At 29.9% G+C, this 23,589-nt stretch overlaps 1 protein-coding gene across 1 annotated transcript; it reads right to left on the minus strand.

Moving 5' to 3' along the window:
- Positions 1 to 2,046: 2,046 nt before the first annotated feature.
- Positions 2,047 to 21,385, minus strand: LOC145741993 (protogenin B-like). Its single transcript, XM_082559717.1, has 26 exons — positions 21,249 to 21,385; positions 16,537 to 17,103; positions 13,318 to 13,456; positions 13,083 to 13,222; positions 12,707 to 12,847; positions 12,338 to 12,493; positions 11,900 to 12,019; positions 11,267 to 11,431; positions 10,802 to 10,930; positions 10,394 to 10,579; positions 9,649 to 9,776; positions 9,192 to 9,426; positions 8,712 to 8,888; positions 8,436 to 8,525; positions 7,692 to 7,866; positions 7,386 to 7,534; positions 6,934 to 7,077; positions 6,499 to 6,642; positions 6,259 to 6,415; positions 5,906 to 5,989; positions 5,576 to 5,735; positions 5,359 to 5,450; positions 5,152 to 5,272; positions 4,656 to 4,749; positions 4,411 to 4,488; positions 2,047 to 4,313 (listed from the first exon to the last, which is right to left on the minus strand). Exons 1-26 carry the CDS (start codon positions 21,313 to 21,315, stop codon positions 3,985 to 3,987), a joined length of 4,167 nt encoding a protein of 1,388 aa, XP_082415843.1. The 5' UTR covers positions 21,316 to 21,385; the 3' UTR covers positions 2,047 to 3,984.
- Positions 21,386 to 23,589: the final 2,204 nt, after the last annotated feature.

The raw sequence follows: 23,589 nt of genomic DNA on the forward strand, positions 1-23,589 counted from the left end.
GAAACTTTGTCACATGTTTAGTTAATTTAAATATTTTTATACAATTTCCAACTAACCTTATTGTTGTTTTAATAAAGAAATTAAATCACTCGCTTACGACTTTTATTTGACATGTTTAGTGTCAGTCATTTATGTCAAAACAAATCCAGGCTTAGGCACGGGACGCCTAAATAATTAAGCACACAAACAGGTTTACCAGTAAATTACATTGTTTAACTGCCTACCACTAAAACTTCAAGATATCCAAATAACAATTTCGACATTTTACTACTTTCTGAGTTTGCTTAGGCCGTTGTTTTACCAAAAAGCTTGCATTTACGAGTGTCGTTAATGTAATTATTGCGTGGTGAATGGCTTATTTATGAGGCTATTAAAAAGTAAATTTAATTAGTACAAACATGTCGCTAATACAGAGAAAGACAAAGTTAACCTTGTTCGTTGTTTATTTATGTCAAAATATGTGATCAAACGAGATTATGACCTTATGGTTTTACGACGCAGATTGGTTTAAAATTTCAATAACATTTACAAGTCAGAAACAGGTTCAACGACCCGTTATGACAAATAAATAGCACAAATTGTTGTGCATAGAGGTTGCAAAACTTATTCTTTTTTTTGATTTGTAAATAAAGGTATGAAAGTGTTTATTAGACAATTTTACTCGTTAAATACTGCAAAATTTAGCCAAATGCTGCCATATATTTTTCATCAAAATCGTGGCAAGATGCACGTATTCAATATTTTTTTGTACAACTAACAGTGGGCTATTAGTTTTTAGTTAAAAAATACAATATCATAGTGTGTTTATTTTATTACAAAAACATCATCATACAAAAATAAAAAACTTAAACAACATTTAGATTTGAATTATCATTTATTTTGTTCGCCGCCGTTCCTTTTTTGATTAACCATTCTTTTTCCGAATCGCTGTAACAAATTAAATAAAATTACTAAGCTTTTGACAGATAAGTATTATAACGAATGTAAAGGTATTAGTTTTAAGTTTTACCTGTTATTATAATGATATGATTTATTCCTTGGTACACACAGCTCACTTCTATAATAACAGTTGTAAGTAATCCAAAAGATAACCGCCAACAGACTTATGATAACAACGATGTACACGACGATTGGTGCAGCGATATCAAAAATCATAATTTCTTTCTCTAGTCCTGGTTTAAAAACAAATAATATTTAATTTGGGTAATATAAATGATGTATTACTAAACAAAGATATATAACATAGGCTCGCATAATATTAGGCTTTGAAAACTGAATACTTGCTCTTACCTTGGAATTTTGAGTGCAATAAATTTGTTGAATTCATGTTACGTAAAACCGAAAAATCTTAATGATTTTTAAAATGTTTATTAATAAAAGTTTGCTGTTCTCAAACCTGAAGTTACTAAAACAATTTTGAACTTCTCTATTGTACAACGATCTTGCCAAAGGTTCCTATTTTAAAACAAAATCTAATTGTTTATATTAATTTAACAAATAGCTATAGATTTGAATAAACTGGTACCCTTTTTTTATGTAACACTTACCTCTTTTTTTCAAGGCTAGCAGCTGACACCTTTAGCGTAAATATGTTATTGTTTACCTGCTATCTAAAATGGGGCCAAATCATGTGGTGCTGAACAACAATTTTTTTTAGAGGTAACTAGCAAAGTCTACCTGATAATTGTTACCAGACTATTTAGATAATTGCCCAACAAAACATTATTTAATTGTTAATATCAGATCACAACATTACTTTAAAGGATTAAATTTAAACTAACAAATACGTTTTATAGATCCTAGAATTTTAATAAAAAATTAGATTATTTAAAAAGCAGACCTTAATTAAGCACAAAAAAACGAACTGTTTTATAGGTATAACTTTACGTAAATTGAATTTCTTGGTTGCTTATTTGTTCAGTTCAATCAAATTTAAAAGCTTTTATATTATTGAAAAAAAAATGAACAAAAAAACCTCGAAATAAACAACAGTTGACTCTTTTTTTTCACAAAATAAAAAGCAAAATATCACAACAAAATGCCATTGTTACTTTATTCGCAGAGGTATACGAAATTGAATGGAAAAATAAGATACGTAAAAAAATTGAGGTATATTCCAAAAAGTGGAAGTCGCAATAACTGTATATCAATCTAGAGCAGATTACAACGTTTTGTTGGGTACGAAGCGACCGGGACGAAGCGGCCACAAGACGAAAGATATGTACAAGGAGAGACAAGCGGTAAAAAAAGTCAAGTCGTCTTTTGTTATGGGGAAATTGAGGGCGTTGCAGTCGGATTAGCAGATGGCTAGTCTTGTTGATATTCGGTGAAATCATAAATCAGAATGAATGAGAGGTAGATTTAACTATATGTTAAGTCGCGTAATCAGTATAGTGGATATATAACACGTGTTTTATACGAAATCATGAATTCAAATTTATTAAAATGTACCAGTCAGTTGGGGGAGTTTTTCGGTGGTTTGAGATTAGCGGGTAAATTATAAGAGGTATGCTAAATTCGGTAAACGACCTAATAATCGTAAAGTGTGTTTTTCTTTCGTCGGGAAAAGTACTTTTTCCTGTCTTTTAATTATAAGCAGTGCGAGTGCAACGACGTTACGTTATACCCTTTATCTAGCGAAAAGTACCTGAGAAATGACAGAAAAAGCGAAGCTATGTACAAAAATAAAAAAACAACATCATTTTTAAGACAATATCGACCCAGTTGGCGGACTGCCTTAAAGTGATAACTTCGCTGGCAAAAAAAGGCCAGCTAAAATGTTTGGTATTTGCGCACTACAAATGTACTTATAAGTCACCGCACGCAGCAAACGAGTACCCAGCAAACACAGATGTTTGAGGTAGATTATACATAATAGAAATATAAGATTCAAGACAACGTCATTAATAAAAAAAAAACGGCTAGAAACGACTTCAAAGTTTTAACAAGTCGAAATAGAGAGAACATGATTAACAACAACAAAGAAACAACTTTAGTCTTGTAGAAAACCAGAACAAAATACGGAGTGGTATCGTAAAATTCGATTAAAACACACACACAGAGAGAAAACGAGGTAGATTTGCGGCAACAAAATAACATCGCAAATACGGAACTGCATATTCCCACGTGAGAAAAATTAAATTGTTAGCGCCATCTTGCAGCTTGTCCCGGTGGAAAATAATAAAGTCACGCGCCAGCTCCAAAAATTCTCCTAAAATCGTCGTAATTTTTAAATGTGCGATCGAAAAAACGCTACAGCGGATAAATTTGTTAAAAAATATATTACGCAGTTTTAAATTAAGGGTTGTAACCTAATTGCGTGTTTTTAAGTCAATGTCGTAACCGATATGTGACGTATTGCCGATATAATTGGAGCGCAGGTAGCATATACGTAAACAGCGAAAAAAAAAACACAATATGCGAGATTAAAAAGTGTCGATAATTAGAATAAGAATAAAAAGAATTTGAGGTACTAGTGTGTGTCGAATACAAAAAAAATATCACCAAAACAAATCTACTACGAGAAAAAAAAACGACAAAAAAAAACGCGAGTGGAAAAAATTTGTTGTCAATTAAAATAGATTGAGGTCATGGAAAAATAACAGGCGAGGTTTTGTGGGTTATATTGTTTTAAATGAACGAAAAAGAAATGTGGAGGGAAAATATCAAAATCGTAAGTTTTGTTATTTCACCTAAAAAAAAAAATTTTAAATTTTGATGCACCCCCTCCCAAATAATGTTTAAAAAGGGACAATGTGTGTATAGCACGATGTTAGATGAAACTTTAACAGTTTGAACTTTAGCTTGAAACTTCGTGGAAAAGAAACATAGAATCATGGAACATATTCTTCTTATTTTTAATCATTAAAAATCCTAAAAATTTCCGATGACGAAAAATCCGATGTTGGAGTTATCTAACGCGTACAAAAAAAAGAGAACTTCGAAACAGTGCTAAAAGAAAAATGGAGTATAGAGGTCCTGTGGTCACACGTCGATCTTGAACCCGCCGTATTTGTCGCTCCACAATGACGTCATTTCCTCTACGAGCTTGGACGGGGACGACGAGAAATCGCCCGAAAATAATTTTTCGTCGCTCGCATTCGGCGACTCTGACGAGTAATCCGACGTATTGGACGACGTTGAACTATTCAAGGGGCGGACCCCGTTGCCTAACGGCCGCTTTTGATTGGTCGCATGGTCATTAACGTCACCATGACAAGGCGTGAACACGTGTTGATGGTATTTGTTTATCCCGTTAGGTGGCGACAGGGGAAATGTTTTTTCAAGAAGGGGTTCATCTTCGCAAATTTTCTCTAAATTTTTAGGATTTAAAAAAAAAATCGTAAACAATAAACTACAAAAATAAATATGAAAAATATAATTAAAACAACAATTAGGTTTAATTTTTACCTAAAGACTTTGAGTTTGAGGTGGACGGAGATTCCTGATTGGAACAATTCATACTTGATGACATCGACGATCCTGCTTCTAATTAAAAGCAAAAACACAAAATTTTTACAAACACAGAAAATATTTTTATATAGTACAGTAACAAAGTTTAAAAAACTCCTTGCAGATTAATTTGCCTTTTATAAATACTTCACACAAGGTTTGTATACAAAAAAGAAGTGTAAAAATTTAATTTTTATATGTACCTATTGGATCCGAATCAAGTTCTGAAGTGGTTTTAGAAGGTGAGAGGTAGTCGTACATATGTCGAGGTATAGGGACCGACAATAATATACCATTCTATAAAAAAATAGTTATTCAATTGGTAATTAAAAAAAATGGTATTTAATGGCCATTTTAAAATAAATGGTTATTTTATAGTTATTTTACAAAAAGAGTTATTCAATTGGTAATTAAAAAAAATGGTATTTAATGGCCATTTTTAAAATAAATGGTTATTTTATGGTCATTTAGCAAAAATAGTTATTGTATGGTCATTTAAAATAGTATTTTATGGTCATTTTCAGAAATATGGTAATTCTTCTTTATTAAAAAAACTGGTCTTTTATTATTATTTAAGAAATGGTTTACTAAATAAATGGTTATTTTCTAGTTACCCAAAATAGGGTATTTTACAATCATTTAAAAATAGTTGGTGGTTCTCAAAATAGATTATGTTATCATTGTTTAGTAAATAAATACCTGGTGAGCATGTTTACTCTCTCCTTGTTTTATTAGTTTCCCCTTCTCCTTGTTAAATAAAATACTGATAACACTATCTGCTTGTTTCTGTAGTGTTGCACTTTTACTTCTTTTTAAATTTCTAAAAAAATAAAGTTTTAAAAAGTCACAAATTAAAAAAAAAGTGTAAAAAATGGTTTTTCTATAATGTTTGAAGTTAAATATTACTGTGTTATAGAAGGTCTGTGATGATAACCATTCATATGTTGAACTCCATTTACTCCATTTCCATTTAAATAAGTTTGATGGTAACCATTTTGCTGCAAAATATTAAAAAAAAATTAAATCAAAAAAAAAATAAATAATATTCTTTTAAAATGTTATTAAAAATTTTTAAATTCTTTTACGAAAAACCTTTATTTATGGAAACTAATTATAAACTTACATTTACTTCATTTAATTCACTTAAAAGTGGTTCAGTGACATGACCATTAAATATCGAACCATTCTTCAATGGTCTTTTATCAAGTTGTTTAGGTCTTACACCATTTTGTGGAACATCAAGGGACAAACATATCCCAGAATCTCTATTGTTGGTGTACATTCTGTTTAAAAAAACAACAAAAAAATCATTAAGCAAAAACAAGAAAATTATAGTAAAAAATTTAGTTTTAAATTAAATAAAAAACATTTATATATTAAATTTGGGAATGATATCATTTTTCCATATATTTTTTAAATTAAAATTCTATGTTTAATTTAAATTAATAAGTACCTGGATCCATTTTGTTTGGAGTTGCATTTTTTTAGATTATTTGCTGATCTTTTACACCAAGAACACTTAATCGTGTCAAACCTCCTAAATTAAAAAATAAATAAATAAAAAAGTTTTCAACTACAAACTGTTAAAATCATAAAAATGTAGTAAAACATTACAAAATTTTAATTTTTATATGTGTGAGTAATATTTTATATGTGTGAGTAATATTTAAAAAAGCAATATCAATAACCCAGGCTTCCACTACCATTGCCAATACACATATCATATTACAAAAATTCCTGGTAAAAAACATATGAAAATATTGACTATGAAAAGACAAATCCAATTAAACGACGTCCCACACATACCTGGTACAACAACAACAACATATCATCAAAACTGCAAGAAAAATCATGAAAATAACAATAGAGCATCCTAAAATAACTGAGAGCACTATCGAGTTGTCTGTTGGGGAAATAATAACTGTAGCCAGGGTAGTTGTAGCATTACCGGCAGCTATATTGTCTAAACAAGAAAAATGTTATTTTAAAATACAAAAATAAAACACGAGTAGTTAGTTAATGGATAAAGTTTAAAAAATAAATTACCTAATGGACATGATGATTTGAATTCTCGTGGAGGTGTTAAAAAAGTCCGCATAGAGAAACTACCAGTTCCATATTTATTAACAGCAGCCACGCTTACAAAGTGATTAACACCAGGTTTTATGCAGGTGATGTTAACATAAAAATCTAAAAAAAAATTGACATAAACATTTAAAAATCTAATTTTAATAAAAATATTATTTTTTTGGCATACGTAGCCCACTTACAAAAAAACCCACTTTTTATAGTAAACAGTGAAAATAATGATTTAAAAGGTATTACGCATTTTTTTTTATTGAGAGTTAACATATAATCATGTGTTTTTTTTAATCTATGTCAAAGCAGATACGTGACATGTTGTTATTTTTAAAGCCATTTGTAAAAGTCCTTTTATTTTTATTTAGACCTATTTGTACTTAAATTATAACAATAAATTACCAGAAGAATTCTTTATAGTTGTTTGATTGTCTTGTTTAACAATATACTGTGTTATTTTTCCATTTGGTTTAATAGGTGGAGTCCAAGAAACAAGTATAAAAGAAGCATAACCTGTTTCCTTTAATATTGGTGGACCCGAAGGTGCTATAAAAAAATAAATTGTAAAAATTAAACACAAAAAAAAAATTTTAACAAATCTTAAATAATTTTTATATTTATTTTGACCAATGCCATTATATAATTAGGCTAAAATCCTATAGTTTATTCATGATTAAATAAATAAAAAAGCTTAGTAGGTTTTATATAGGCTAGGAAAATGGCACCGAATAAGTCCTTTCGCATTAAAAGGCATTTGGCCAAAAAACAAAACCAGAATCGACTATGGGTTCGGATTGTAAGCTTTTCTTCAACTGCAATAGAAAAATTTAATTTTATAAAAATAAATTAGTTACCAGCGCCTTTTGTTCTTCTTGATACACCTTTACTATAAGGTGACATTGCCCTTATTTCATTGACCTGTCCAGCTTTAAAAACTGCTTTTACAACTATTTCATATTTCGAGTACAATTTTAAACCAGTGAGTAGCAAGGACGTGGTTGTGCTACAAAAAAAGAATGACATTTTTACAAAACAAGCAGCATAACAATGATAAAATATGGCTTAAAAAACAATAATTTTAAAGCAATACAATTTTGTCAAAATTTTTAAAAAAATCACTGAATTTCTTATAGTAAATAACTAAATGTAAAATAATTTACCTGTTAATATACTGTGCAGGAGCAGAAGATTGATCTTGTATGGTATAACGTACAATATAGTATTGTACAGGTTGATCGGAATACCATTCTGGTTCGTAAACCCATTCTACTTTAATAGAATGTTGCCCAACAGTCTCAGCAAAAGTTATTTCAGGAAGACTTTCATTGGAATAACCTAAAAAAAAACATTTTTATAAATATTTTTTAATAAAATGTATTTTTTTAATGGACAAATTCTGTTAATTTATATATATTTTTTAGATATATATTTATCCTCGATATAGAAAGGTCGACTTTACGTCCTAAACATAGAGTAACATCATTTACCCCGACCAAGTCTCAAGCTGGCTTAGGCGGTTTGGGATATTATAGTTTATACCGTTAATAGCGCCTTACTCAAGGGCAGTTTAATACCGGCAGCGTGGTGTAGTGGTAAAAACACTTGCTACACCACACTTGAGGTAGTGGGTTTAATACCCACTGATCTTATACTGTAGCGCCCTTGAGTAAGGCACTATAAACGGTACGAACTCCAGCACTTAATCAGCAGCATAATTATCAGGCAATTATAATCTATAATATCCCTGCCACAGGCAACTCGAGACTGGGTCGGAGTAACTGATGTCACTCAGGGGTTTAAGTTTGTTAAAATTTTTTGTTAACATTTATCTGTATACCATATGTTAATTTATTTTGCATATAGTCTACATGATTTATTAAAATTTAAATTGTGTATAATCTTACTTCCTGGAAAAACAGCTGTGGTTGAATTAAGACATGTTATATCTCCATTTGAATAAACCAAAACTCTTATACCATACATTTCAGTAACATCTGAATAAAAAATCAAAAATAAATTATGTTCAAAAAAATCCTAATTTTAACAATGTTAGTTTTAATCCGAAGCCTTAAGCATAATTTAGTTGTTTTTAAAAAAAAAAAATTAATACTATTTAACAAGTTTAGTAAAAGAGCAAAAAATAGCAACAAAAAAAAACTGTTTGAAAATACAAAACTTACCTAAATTTTCAATAAGCATTGTTTTTTTCATTGTTAAAGACGTATTATAAAGAATAACATTGTTTATATCATATAGCAAAACATTGAATGACATGTTTAGAAAAGGAGAATTTAAATCCCAAGTTATTCCAAGTGCTTTGTTCACAAATTTTGCATTTATTACAAAATTATTGGCATCTAAAAAATATAAAAATACTCATAGTAAAGTAAAATAATTTTTCTTAATCTAAAACAACTGTAAAAAAACTGTTTTTTTTTATCTCATAAGTAAACAGTTTATTTATAGCACAGCATTTTAATCCTTTTTATTTTTAAAATAAAACTAATTAATTTAACTTTTTAACATTGGTATCCAAAAACTTAAAGTTTAATTTTAAGTTATAGATTTCAGGTCATTTTTTCAACTTAGTTAGTTACCAAAACATAAATAAAAAAAATGTTGATAAAAAATAACAAAAATAATTTTTAAATGATGTCTACCTGCACTACAGCTTTTATTTTCCCCAATTTTCAGAGTATCAAAAGAATAACCCTCAAAAGATTCAAAAGAATCGAGAGAAACTACCCCTTTTCTTGTTGCTGCCAGTATTTGAACCGCATAAAAAGTGTCCGGAATTAAGTTATCCAGTTTAGTAAAAACAAATTGATTTTCCTTCATTTCGTTTGTAACACGGACTTCTATAGATTGATCTGTATTGGCTGGCCCATACATAACCTAAAATATAAAAGAAAAATTAATATAAACTATATGAGAATACAATTTACTGCATTTAAATATACTAAAATTCTTGTAAATACAAATTATCATAATTAAACTTAAAAAAAAAAGTTTTTTCCAACTTTTTTAAACGTGAACCCTTGTCTAATATAACGTGTTTTTTAAGTATAAACTATTTCCAAGCATGTTAAATTAAAAATATTACACTTATTACATTACCTTGTAATACAAAATCCTTCCACAACTTTCAGAAGAAGGTAAAGGATTCCAATAAAGTAGCACACTGGTTTGTTTTAAACATAATTCATATGTCTTGATGGTAGCTGGATTTACTTGCTTTGAAGGAACTAAAGAATTAAAAAAATTGTTACTAGGTTGCGATAAAGAGCATATATACATGAAAATTGAAAAAATTTTGTAACTTTTTCCATTTTAGTAATACTTATATTTTAAATTTTTTATTTCATTTTTGCTTATTTTTGGACTTTTTTTAAATTTAAGTTAATGTTTTTAAAATTTTATTTTGTAAAAAAAATAATGAAAAACAAGATTAGCAAATGACTACAAGCCTAAACTTATTTTGTTTTGTTCAATGTTCGTTTTTCTTAAAGGTTTTACTACATTCATTTAAAAGATTATCATCAATTTTTAATTACAGAGAAAAAGGGCATAAGAGTTTTTGGTATTTTTTTATGAATCACATTTTTTAACAGCATAGTTTAATTAAAAAAACTTAACATTTAAAAAAAAAAGGAAATTTGTCTAGAAAAATCGAAGGGTACACCTTATTGTTTAATTTAAAAAAGGTGGTTTTTAACAAAAATTGTTTTTTTAATTGTAAGAACTCAAAATACCAACTAATATTACCAAAACTGAACACCATTTATCCAAAAACTATATTTTGTTATAAAAACTTTGTTATAAAAACTAACTTTAGGTCCTTTTATAGCAAAATATTACTTACTACATTCATCTGTTCGAAATATTAAAGGCTTAGTTTCCAATGAGAGTATTGGCTTTATCGTATTTATAACAGGTAAGTATGTTTGAATAGATATACTATATCTAGTATAAGGTGATAGATGTTTAATAGTTGTAGAACACCAATTTTTCTTGCATTCACTTTGAAAGGCTTGGTGTTTAAAATACCCTGAAAATAATAAATATAGAAGTTTATATTTTATAAATTTCGTTTAATAATATTTTTCTTCATTTGTTGTAATACATTTTTGCATGAGAAGCCAATAAAAAAACATAAGCTTTAGACACTGTTTGTATTACAAGTATGGTGTTGTTTAAAATTTTTTGTTTTTATACTTTTTGTAGTAAAACTTAAATCGAATGCGTCTTCAGTATAATTTATAGCACATACCACTAGAGTTCTGATATAAAACAAGATAGAAAGTTGAATTCGGTCGAACTCCTGCTGACCATCTTAATGTAACATCAGTATCATCAACTTTTACAATGGAAACATTCTGAGGACCAACATAATATTCACCTGAAAAAATAAATTTAAAAAAATTTTAATCAAGAAATAGTAAAGATGGAAAAACAAATCAAATTAAAGTTAAGGCATATGAGGGCAAATGGGTTTATTAGTATCAAGTGGTTAAAAACATCAATCACTTCTGGTTTTGTGGTAAAGAAACATTGTAACAAATGTTTTCTAAATTATAATACATTTAAAGTTTAACTTTAATATATCTAAATTATCTTTATTATTTATTCCTAAATTTTAGCTAGGCAGGCACTTTATTATTTATTCCTAAATTTTAACTATGTTTAAAATTTTTATTATTTCACAAAATTAATATTTAAATTAAATGTAGTTTACCAGCAGGAAAGTTAAAGTTGACAGTCTGAACAGCGGTGCCCAACTTATTTTGAGCGAAACATTGATATTTTCCTCTGTTCTCAACACTAAAATGAATTATTTTAAGCTCCAAATTTTTCCCATGCCTCCTCACTTTTATTTTACCTTCACTTTCTTTAAGTTTAACTGCAAAAATTTAAATTATAAAATAATTAGAATAAATAAATATGATTTTTAAATAGAAAAGTAAAGGAAAATAGAAAATAGAAAGTAAAGGGTATTTTTTATAGTTTTTTACAGTTAATAAAATATTTAAAATGTTGCTGTTTAATAATGTATTATTTTAAGTATAGGTACTTAACATTCAAAAACAACCAAAAAATGGCCCTAATTTATCTAATAGTTTATATATTTGAATTACTTAAAATAATTGGCATAAGATATTAGGTCTTTTACTACAGTGGCGATTTTTTAAATCTTTTTTTTGATATTGACATAATGTTAATGTTTAACCAAGCAAAATTAATGACCATTAACATACAACATGTTAAATAAATATTATGCTTAACCAAGAGACATATTAAAACTATATAAACCAGTTTTGAGATATAAATCATTTTTTATGACATTTTTCGAATTTTTTTTTTTATTTACCTCCGTCTCTATACCAATCCACAAAAGTTTGAGGTACTCCTGTAGCAGTGCAAGTTACAGCTATATTTTGAGCTAAATTTGAATTTATTTCCTTAAAACTGACTGAAATTTCTGGTAAACCTGTTACAAAATTTTGTTTAGAAATTGACAAACAAATTTTTAATAAACCTATTCAAAATTTTAAATGAATATACTTTAAATTTTCAATAAAATATTATAAATATATGTTATTTGTTATTTTATCCACTTTAAAAAGTTAATGTTGTAACTGAATTATGTATAACCTATTACACCTAATAATTGATAATAAAATAAGAGGAAATTACTAAGTTAATTTTGTTAAAAGTAATTTAGGAAAAATTTATTCGGGACGAAAAATAGAACTTCCTGAGTTTTTTTACCAGGAAAAATAAATACTTGTTTAACTTTTATATTTACTTTGAAAAGTAACTTTTGCAGATTTATGAAAAGGTTGTGCAAGGATATTAACAGTGCAAACATATTCAGCATCATCAAGAAGTGTAGTATTAAACAAATATAAATTCCCATTAATTATTTTCGATGTACAATTGTTGCTACATAATGCTTCACCATCTAAAAAATAACAAACAATAAATATTTAAAATCGAAATTACAGCTAAAGTTTTAATATAACTATAATAAAACTGCAATAGATTTTTAGGTAAAAGTTGAAACTGTTTTAAATTTGCACCAAATTTAATGAAAAAACAGTTTAAAAATAGTTTTATTTATATATAAAAAAAATAATCGTGAAATGAAAATAAATTTTAAAAACAACAACTTTACCTTTTCTTGACCAGGAATAGTTTACAATTGAGTTAGATGTTTGTGCTAAGCATTTAAGGACCACAGTATTGCCAGCTAATACAGTTGTATCTTGAGGTATATTTATCCAAGTTATTTGTTCAGTTTGCTTGTCACCTAATTCTACAAAAATCAATTTTAAAAATTTTTTAAGTAATAATTTACAGTTGATTTACAGTGTGTAATACAATTGATTTTTAAAAATTATAAAAGTTGAAAATTACAAAATAGTTCTTAAAAAATGTTGCTTTTCTTTTAAAATGATAAACTAAAAATTTACACAATTTTACAAAAAAAATTAAAATATTTAATTCCTAAAATAAAAAGTTCACAACTTTATTAAACATAATCTATCTACCTGGTGTAGTAACATGAAGTATGGTAGTAATTGTCGAATTAACACCAGTATTAAGCCATGTAGTTTGGCACATATATTGCCCAGCGTCTTTATCGGATATGTTGTATAATTGCAAAACACCAAAAGGTAAGAAGGACAAGCTGTTAAAAAATAAATATAATTTTATGTCATGCTTTAAATAGGTTATCACCAAAAACTGAAATCATGTTTTTTCAATTTTTTTCGATAAAAATACCTATGAGATAGAGGTAGTTCGATTGCATTTTTTGTCCAGACATAGCTAGCTGGGACATGAGGTTTGGATAAACATTGCAGCTCAATTGTACTTCCGTGTTGAGGGTACAAGTTTGCAGGAATACTGTTAACAGGATAAGCTAAGAAAAAACATTTATTTAAAGTATATTTATTATCGAAAATGTTTAAAATCCTAAAAATTGTTGGCAAAACTTCTGTGACAGTGTAATAAGTTGTGTTATAGATTCTATTTGGTAAATCGATATTAATACCATATAAAATTTTATTATTCAGTATTTTTTTTATAAATTGTTGGTTTTTATTTTTTAAATGTGGGTTTATAAGCTAATTTTTTGCCATATACTTTTTTAAGGTTGTTTTACTTATACTTTGACAGCATATTTCTTAAAATCAATTGTGGCAAATAATTATGTCAGTTTCGATTTAGGGTTAAATACTTTACTGAGTTTATATAATGCTGTGAAATGATTTAAATTGTTGTGAAATCCTGTAAAGTAGAAACAACAAAGGATCAAGGGTCATTAAGAATGAGTTTTCTCAAAAAGAAACCTTTTTATATGAGCCACATTTTTCAGTGTCACTGTACGATTTTTTATTTTATTGTTATTTATTAAAACTTACCTATTATAAATTTAATATTTATTTTTTGACTTTTTGTGATTAAAATATAAAATTTATAAATTTTAACCTTTGCCTTAAAACTCAGATTATTTAGTTTTTTTAAAATAAAAACGTTGATGTAAATTTACTTTTCTTGGGGAATATTTATGTATTTAAAAATTGGTTAATACTTTTGCCAATGTTGTTAACAAATGGTAATTCGACAAAATAGTTAAAATGAATGCCAATACCAGTTCGAAAATTTTTATGGCAAATTCGATGAATTTAAGAATGTTTTTATTGAAGTGTTTTTTAATATTTGAGCTTTTTTTACAAAGCAAATGTCTATTCTACCAAGCGATGAAAATTTGTCCTTGCGATTTTTGGATAATTGTAGGTTCGTTTGAACAGCATAGGAATTCGGCAAAATGTCACAAATTAGTTTCATAAAATCGGTTTGTTCGCCCATAAATGACCAGGCCATTATCCTACTGAAAGCACTATAAAACTTAGCCAAGCGTAAGAAAGAGTCAAAATCCTCCGCAGGCCACTTAAACGCACACGCACTAAAGTATTCAGAACTCGAGCGCGCACATACACTGCCAGCGATTAGGTCTATGTTGTCGTCTTATTTTATTTGCCCGACCGGACAATGGCTTCGAAAAACAACGATTGGAAAAGTCGGATCACGTTACAATTCGCAGGATATTGCAGGAAAACTACTAATCCGAATCGCCTTAGAAAGAAACAGGCTTATCGGTAGAAAGGTATTTATAACCTCGTCGAAATGACCAAGCGCCTTAAATAAAACAGAGTGCTCTTTCCATGCCTTCTCTCTTTGCAGAGCAGACGAGCGAATCGCGTGTTTTTGAGCCACGATGCGATCCGTCACAAAATTCTTCAAGCTAAAAGGCGACGTGACGTCACGCGGTCCTCGCTGACCAATTTTTGGTTGAGGAAAGGGCAGCGAAGCGCGCTAAGGCAAAACCGTACGATCTTTTAAGCGCATTTAATGGCCGAGCTAAAGCTACGGCAGATGGACAACTGCGCAAATGGAGAGAGAACCGCAGTGTTTCTTTCAACTTATTGCGCAAAAAGCTATGCGCCCTTGTTAAGGTAAACAGATCGAAGGCCGCGCAGCTCGATTCGGCATTTCCTAGCGATCGCGGAAAAAAACAAAGCCTCCGTTCTCGCCACAAAAAGAGAAACAGGCATCTCTCTCTTTAAACAAGTGGTTTTACGTAGTCCAGTATCGGGGCCCATCGACTTATCTCTATTTAATAAAAGCAAGCGGAAAAACAAGAGCGGGACCGAGCGAAATGTTTGTAACGTGACTTTCAAGCATCATCGTTATAATGTTGTCGCAAACTTACGGAATTCTGTTTACGCGAAAAACAGAAAGTTTGAGCAACTTTTCGCATCGCATTTTTTGACGTACCATCTTAAACAGCCGCGAATTTAGATTTTATCTGAACTATCGCACCATCTTTCCCATAACACTAAATATTAGGTTTTGATTAACTTTATCGAATGACAATAGCAAAAAAAAATAAAACATTTTTTACAAATAAATTGACGTTTTTGCAACATTAGCAAACGATTAAGATCTAAAAATCACAGAAAATAACGACAGCGCAAAAAATCGGGGTCCAGCAATAAAGTCGATACAAAGTAACTTGCCGTGACAAGCGCGACAAGCAATCTTGTATCTTTAATTGGTCAACCGAGATGCTACCTTGACCAATGACCAGACGATCGGTTCGTTCCTATACTAGTGCATGTGACCAAGAAATACAGCGTGGGGCCATGCGCACTTAGGCTTACCGGAAACCGAATTTGGCCAATTCCCCAGACGATGGACGGGCCATCACTACGCACGTACAATGAGCTTTTTTTAACAACAATTGTAACACATTAGGAGTTTCAATGTATCTGACTTTAATAAAAATAAAAGCCCAGAATTGGATTTTTTACATTAAATTTTGGTTTTTATTTAAAAGGTTATGGTCTCATGGACAATAGCCTAACAATGCCAAAGCGAAAAAAATTTGGTGAAAGAAACATTTTACGCTGTTTTAACAATGTATGAGTAATAATTTCTAAATCCAAAACATATGGCCAGTAAGAACCAAACACAAAGCGTTAAGATTCCTTCTTATCGGGTTATTAAAGTGGGAAATGGAGATGTTGTTTACTGCCCAATACGCGAATGTAGTCCGTATAATAACAGCGAAGTAAAAACAATTTCCTAGAAAGTATTTTGTAATAAGAAACTTCCGTTCGTTCCCTGGAAATTTTTGTCGCAAACCAGTATTAAGCCTATGGTCATTTACACTCCATTTTAAAAATAATTTACAAAAGTGTTTTAAGAAATATTGCAAACACGTGCTACCATTACTACTACTATGTTTGTTAAATAAAGAAAAAAAAATGTTACACGGAAAACAATAATGAAGTATTTTGCTTAAATAGCATTAGAATAACAAAAAAAAATGTAAAATAAGACACTGACTTTTATCTACTTAACGTTATAAATTACTGGTTAATTAAAATTTACAATCTACTCAAATACCATTTTTATAAATTATTTTCTACTTACGTGTTACTGTGATCTTTATAATATTGCTAATGAGGCGTTGTCGGTTGGATGAAATTGTACACTGGTACCAACCGGAATGATCCGGTTTTGAGTCGGAAATATAAAGCGATCCGTTCCTGAGGACCATAGGTCCATTGCTGGGTAAATACTGAGGTTCGTTGCTCCTTGAACTCGGAGTGTTTGCAGAATGAGGTATATTTTCAACATTATTGAGGTCGCGCGCATTCGATGAGGAGCTTAAAAGCGGGGCTCGCAAAATCGGCGAGGACTGAGGCAGGTATGTGGGTGAGCGCTGAGGGTTTGGTACAGACCCGGAGTCGGGACCGGACGCGGTACCGGTCCCCGCGGCGCCAACGGGCAATTGTTGATGTCTTTTGTAGGTAGAGTCAATATTAAGATCATTCTTCCGAACCCAGTTGGTCTGGGAATCGAAAGTTGAGCCGGAGCACGGACTTAGCACCGATTGGCCTTCGAAGACATGAATGTTCGAGGTTGGCTGCGTGACAAAGTGAAGATCTTGCAACGGCTCGACGAATACTTTTTCGTCAGCCAATACCACCGTTATACCTGTAAAATTAAACATATATTTTACCGTTTGTTTACCTAATACTATGGGCCTTTAAAAATATTTAGAAAATTAGTGGTAGGCTAAAGTTTAGTAGTGTTTTTATTTTGCTATAACCTTTTTTAAAATAGAACTGTTATAATGTAATTAATAGTTTCTAGCATAAGTGCTTACTACAAAATAGCTGACCAATATTAAATAAGGTAATAGGTAAAAATCGACAGGTGGAATCCAAAATGTTATCGTCATAACAAATCGAAATCGTCGACAATATTTCCAGAGAAAAGTAACACGAGGGTACATTATAGTATTTGCGCCTCTCTCGCTTTAAAACAGAATAACAACACGTAAAAAAGCCCGCGTGTAGCGAAACGAAAAATACGAAGTCATGGCCCATAACCGATTGAAATGGTGTTGTCTATATAAAATGCATGCATAAATACAGCATGCCATCTGGCATCTAAATTAGTCGAAAACCAAGTTTGCAAAAACACAACAGCACGAAAACGAAAAAGAAGCGCAATTTGTCGCCTACATGTCATTAACGAGCACTGGGCTTAAAAGAAACGAGCCGGAGAAGGTCTTAGGCCAAAGCCCGTGGGGGATTCAAAGCGTCACGGTAGGCATTGCAACGATTAAGTGATATAGGCGAACCAAGAGCAAGTATGTGGCCTGCAGCCCATCAATTATGAATGAGCTGAGAAAGTAATTTATTTCCGTAAACGGGAAAGAATTGGATTAAATTCTAACTCTATCCGTGTCCGAAAACAAAAGCTTTCTCCGATAGATCGAAGCCACTACAATAATGAGTGAGCTAAACAAACAAAGAATACAACCGACAAAGGCACAGGACGCCCCACTGACTAAAATTAGAATAACATCTCTGATTGGGAATGGTTTAATTTAAAGTTCACATAAATTAATTGGCATGCAAATTTATGAAGACTCTTAAACGATACTTTACCAACCCACATATAAGATTGTAAAATAATTGATAAAACCACATAACTTACACCACAAAGTTGCAGATTCAATTTATCTTGAAGAATAAAATAATTGTTAAACAGAGATCTTGATATAAATTTGAAACAAACGCTAAAACGTGATGTTTATATTTTGTGTAAAGCATTTAAATAGCAACATTAATAACATTTTGAAGATTGAGTATTTAAGTCTACTTTTCAAAGAAAAGGATTAAATGTAGTTTTTTTCAACAACTTACCTTAAGCCTTCGGTCTATTGTTTTTAAAACCCCGCATTTAATTTAAGCATATAGAAGGAATTGATATAAAAAAATTAAGTGTGTTTAACAAAATGAATCGTTAAAAATAATAATGTCGGTAAATGTACAACATTCCTAGAATGGTGTTCTTTTGCAGTTTATTTAGGTAAACAGAATGTTTAAGTTAGGCGTGGCAGGATATTTAACATAACTTTATGGACAAACAACTTTCAAGTCAAAGCAAAAAAATTGGCTGTTTGCTAGTTAAATTTCAGATTTTAATTACTGTAATCAAGTATGTGTAAACAGAGTTTAGGTCACTTTTTTGATTAATAACGATATAGTTAGTAAATGCTCTAATTGTCACTTGAGTTTAATCATAATTTAGGTTGTATAACATGGATTTTTATACCGTTTAAAAAATGCCGACGACTTTACAATGCCAGGAAATTACAGTGTCAACCGGGTTTGTTGCATTTTTACTAAAAAAAATCAAACCATACGCCCTTTGAATTAATTTCGCGGAAAACTATTCAATTTGCGAAGTTCTCTAAATCGGCGCTCTTATATTTTCACACTGTTGTTAACCGTAATTGAGAAGAATTCGTTCTAAGAATAAACTACCACTAATGCGCCTTACCAAGACCATAACAATCCCGCAAGCCCATACTACTACGTAGACCACATAGCTGTTTACAACGATACGCAAACTGAACGCGCGCTTGTGGTTGAAGCGCCGAGCTATATGTGTTCAATGGTTTTGGTTTTGCCAACCTCAACCCTTTGCGTAATCATACAACATTAACCACTTAGATACACAAACATAATGGAGTTGAACATTGCGTTATAGCAGTTGTGGTGTATTTATAGAATGGAGCAAAGTGTGGTAGAGTCGGTAAAATAATGTTAGGCTATATATATAATATAATATTAGAATGGGAAAATACTATATTTTTTTAATATTTTAATTTCAAATTTAGAATGGAAATTTAATAAAACATTTTTGTTATTAAACTTTTAAATCCTTAACTTATGAACAGTCCCTAAAATTACCGCTGTGCTCATAATAAAATTGACAAAGAACTCACAACAGGGGTTTGGTGGTACTTTTACAACAAAGAAAATCCAAATCAAATGTGATCTTTAAATCTACTTTATCTATTTATCACATACACAATAATAAAATACTAAAGACAACTATAATATTATAACTGCCCCAAAAGCATTTAAAATACATCACTAAAGTTAGTATTGTAGATTTATATAAAGTGTTATTGTAAAATTATAAGATATGTTTATATTATAGTTAGTATATTTCGGGTGAATAGGACAATTGGGTATTATAGCTAATAGCCTGGACTAGCAGCACTAAATTATAATCACAATGCAAGTAACAACCACTTTTAAAGCACTTGTATGCTTTAAAATACACAACCAAATCATTGATAATTTAAACAACAGGTTAAATATATCAATGTCACATAATATTATATATCAGTAGATAAACTAAACATACATATATCTGTTAACTACAAAATTTTTTGAAACTTTTCTTAGTGGTTACACCTGTATAAACTTTAAACCATTTTCATACATATGGTATATAAATATTAGTTCAATGAAAATATGCTGAATATGCCAAATTCAATGAAAATAAAATTTGACTCCATTAAAATGTTTAAAACTAGGAAACCACCGGTCTACAACAATATGTTTACAAAAGTCCCCTAACTGACATAATTTTGTCAGTTTTGTTTAATAAATTGCATGCAACATTTGTAGCAGATGTTGGTAGCATTTTTAGATGCATAGATATCTGGAATTATATATATGATTTAAAAGACAAAGTGGATAAATGATAACAAGAAAAAAAACAACTAAACCAGAAATGGTAAATGATATATATATAAAAATAGTAATTTTATTGTTATTAACCCATTTAAAATAAACTAGTGTGAAAATCTGCAAAAGACAAAGAGTTGTTAAATGGCAAGAGTACCCACAATAATTTTACTGATTTAATATTTTGCTAATTCTTGAAATATAAATATATTTAACCTAACTTTATTTAATTTTTGTTGTAATAGCTTATACTAAAATACAGCCAGCTAACAAGTATTTTAAAAGAAATGTCAAAAAATTAATATCACTTTCTGTAGAAAAATAGGATTTTGTACAACAAAATTTTTAAATCATTATTTTTAACATTTTACCTTAACAAAAAAATAGTCAACAGAAATTGTTAAATTAAAGAAACAACGCTTTAATGCAGCTAATGCAGCGTTATTAAAATTATACAAAACAGATAAAATTTAAATATTGTTGAACACGACCTGTTTTTTTAGGATGTTTCAATTATTTTGCATTCAAATGTAAACAAAAAAATTATGCTTTCGTGTACTAAATAATTTTACCAACAACCAATGATTTTGATTTGCTGCATTTATGCATAATTTCCATAAGTTATTAATAAATATGGATTAACATTATTTAAAGAAACCTAATACTAAAGTTTAAATATCTCACATAATCATTTATTTGTGTAAATGTTTTTAAAACAATAGGTATAAAACTCAGATAATAAAATTGTTTGATTTTTTCATATAAAGCAAAATTTAACAATTTAACAATATATATTGTCCACCAACTATGTCTGTAAAGTAAGACAGCCACACTTTTCAATAAATCACCTTACTTTTCTTATTTTGTTATGTAACCGTCTAACCATTAGACCATAAGGTTAACGCTATAATAAAGTCAGTAAATGCGTTTTCCGAAATTTTGCTTTTTATTTACTACCTAGTGTTCGTGTAATTTGTTATATCTTTCAATTGCCATAACAACTGTGTACCTATTGTCAATGATTTGTTTCAAATCCGGTTGCAATTACATTAATGGTTAGCGGTTTTATAGTAAATTCCTTACCTGTGCATACACATATAACAGCTACTAGCTGACGAATTGTCGTCTTTAATTTGGTTTTGAAAGTCATGGAAATTGTCTCTTTCTACATCTCCATTCCTTTTAGCATCAATACATTACTAAAAATAATTAGCCTAAGCTATTTACAAAGAACTCGTTTTTAATCGACTGTTTGAACAAAAAATAAAAAGCGCGACCCGACCGCAAATCTTTCTCTATAATATCCGTACTGTCGATAATTGGAAACTTTGTGAGACGGGTTCGCGCATGTGCAAACGTTTTGTTAAAATACGAAAGCTAGTTAGCTTACTACTGGCATCGTGCGGTCGAAAATTTTTGGCTGTTAAGGCCTGTTCACACTACAAGTAACGTTGCGTTACGAAACTTTATGAGTTCTAGGAATTTGGGCACCGAACCTCATGTTTATAGGCAGAACAAATTCCTGCAATGCAAGATAATAACAAAATTAAAATCACCAGTAGAAAGGAAAAAAACCCTACCCATTACCCTTGTTAAGCACAACATTAAACAAAAAGAAATACGAAAAAATAAGTCTAAGAACATAAATAATATCGACAACAGAAAAGAATACATAAAAATAAGGCTAAAAACATAAAAAATATCGACAACAGAAAGAAATACAAAAAAATATGGCTAAGAACACAAATAATATCGACAACAGAAAAGAATATAAAAAAAATATAGCTAAAAACATAAATAATATCAACAACAAAAAAGAATACGTGAAAATAAGGCTAAAAACATGAATAATATCGACAACAAAAAAGAATACGTGAAAGTAAGGCTAAAAACATAAATAATATCGACAACGAGGGGACGCCGAATCTATTGGAAAGAAATTGTTGGAACTGATATAAATGGAAAGGAAATAAATGGAAAGGAAACAAATGGAAACGAAACAAATGGAAACGAAACAAATGGAAACTAATCAAATGGAAACGAAACAATTGAAAAGGAAACAAATGGAAAGGAAACAAATGGAACGGGAACAAATGGAACGGAAACAGTTGGAACGGATTTCAAAAAAGCGGATTTTGACGGATCAATTTTAAGGCGGATTTTTTTTAAATGGAAACAAATTGAAAGAATTTTATAAAAGCCGATTTTAAACACAGTTAAGTTGTTTGACAGGCAAGTAGGATAATAGAATAAGTTTATTATAAAATTAGGGTAAGTATAGGAATTTAAATTAATAAAAATTATAGCTTAAAGTATAATTGTTTTGGTTAATTGGGATCCGTTCCATTAGCTTTTTACCGTTAAACTACTATTTGTCGAAAAAATCCGCTTAATCAAGATCCGTTCCATTTGTTTCCGGTTCGTTAGTTTTTTTCCATTTGTTTCCGTTAATTTTTTTTTCCGCCAAAAAGTTATCCGTCAAAGAGTTCCACTTCATTAAAATCCGATCCATTTGTTTCCGTTCCAATTGTTTCCGTTCCAACTATTTCCGTTCCATTTGTTTCGTTTCCATTTGTTTCGTTTCCATTTATTTCGTTTCCATTTGTTTCGTTTCCATTTGTTTCGTTTCCATCTATTTCGTTTCCATTTGTTTCCGTTCCATCTGTTTCTTTCCATTTATTTCGTTTCCATCTGTTTCTTTCCAACAGTTTCTAGCGCCCCGACAACAAAGCAGATTACGAAAAAACATTGGTAAAAACATAAATAATATTGACAACAGAAAAAAAATACGAAAAAAAGGGCTAAAAACATAAATCATATCGACAACGGAAAAGAATATGTGAAAATATGGCTAAAACATAAATAATATTGACAAAAAAGAACACGTAAAAATAAGGATAAAAACATAAATAATATCGACAACAGAAAGAGGTGGTAGTGGTATTATCGTAATGTGTTAGTGGTATTATCGTAAAGTGGTAGCAACATCATCGAAAAGTGGTAACGGCATTATTTGAAAGTGGTGGCAACATCATCAGAAAGTGGTAGTAACATTATTGGAAAGCGGTAGCAACATCGTCAGAAATTGGTAGCAACATCGTCAGAAAAGTGGTAGCAACATCGTCAGAAAAGTGGTAGCAACATCATCAGGAATTGTCGGAAAGTAGTAGCAGCAGAAATCGAAAGTGGTAGCAACATCGTCGGAAACTGGTAGCAACATCGTCGGAAAGTGGTAACAACATCGTTGGAAAGTGGTAGCAACATCGTCGGAAAGTGGTAGCAACATCGTTGGAAAGTAGTAGCAACATTTTTGGAAAGTGGTGGCAACATCAACAACACCATATACACTATAAAATTTTAAATACTAATAATAATAAAATAATCTACTTTACTCGATTTGTTAAAGAAAAAGATGGCTTCGTCC

Source organism: Corella eumyota, chromosome 2 (genome assembly GCF_963082875.1).
Source record: "Corella eumyota chromosome 2, kaCorEumy4.1, whole genome shotgun sequence".
Taxonomy (NCBI): domain Eukaryota; kingdom Metazoa; phylum Chordata; class Ascidiacea; order Phlebobranchia; family Corellidae; genus Corella; species Corella eumyota.

Excerpts from the sequence above, each read along its gene's own strand:
- LOC145741993 (XM_082559717.1), bottom strand. The coding sequence starts at position 21,315 with ATGACTTTCAAAACCAAATTAAAGACGACAATTCGTCAGCTAGTAGCT. Across the intron at positions 17,104-21,248 it reads TGTTATATGTGTATGCACAG|GTATAACGGTGGTATTGGCT; the intron begins GTAAGGAATTTA and ends TTAATTTTACAG. Across the intron at positions 8,889-9,191 it reads AAATAAAAGCTGTAGTGCAG|ATGCCAATAATTTTGTAATA; the intron begins GTAGACATCATT and ends TATATTTTTTAG.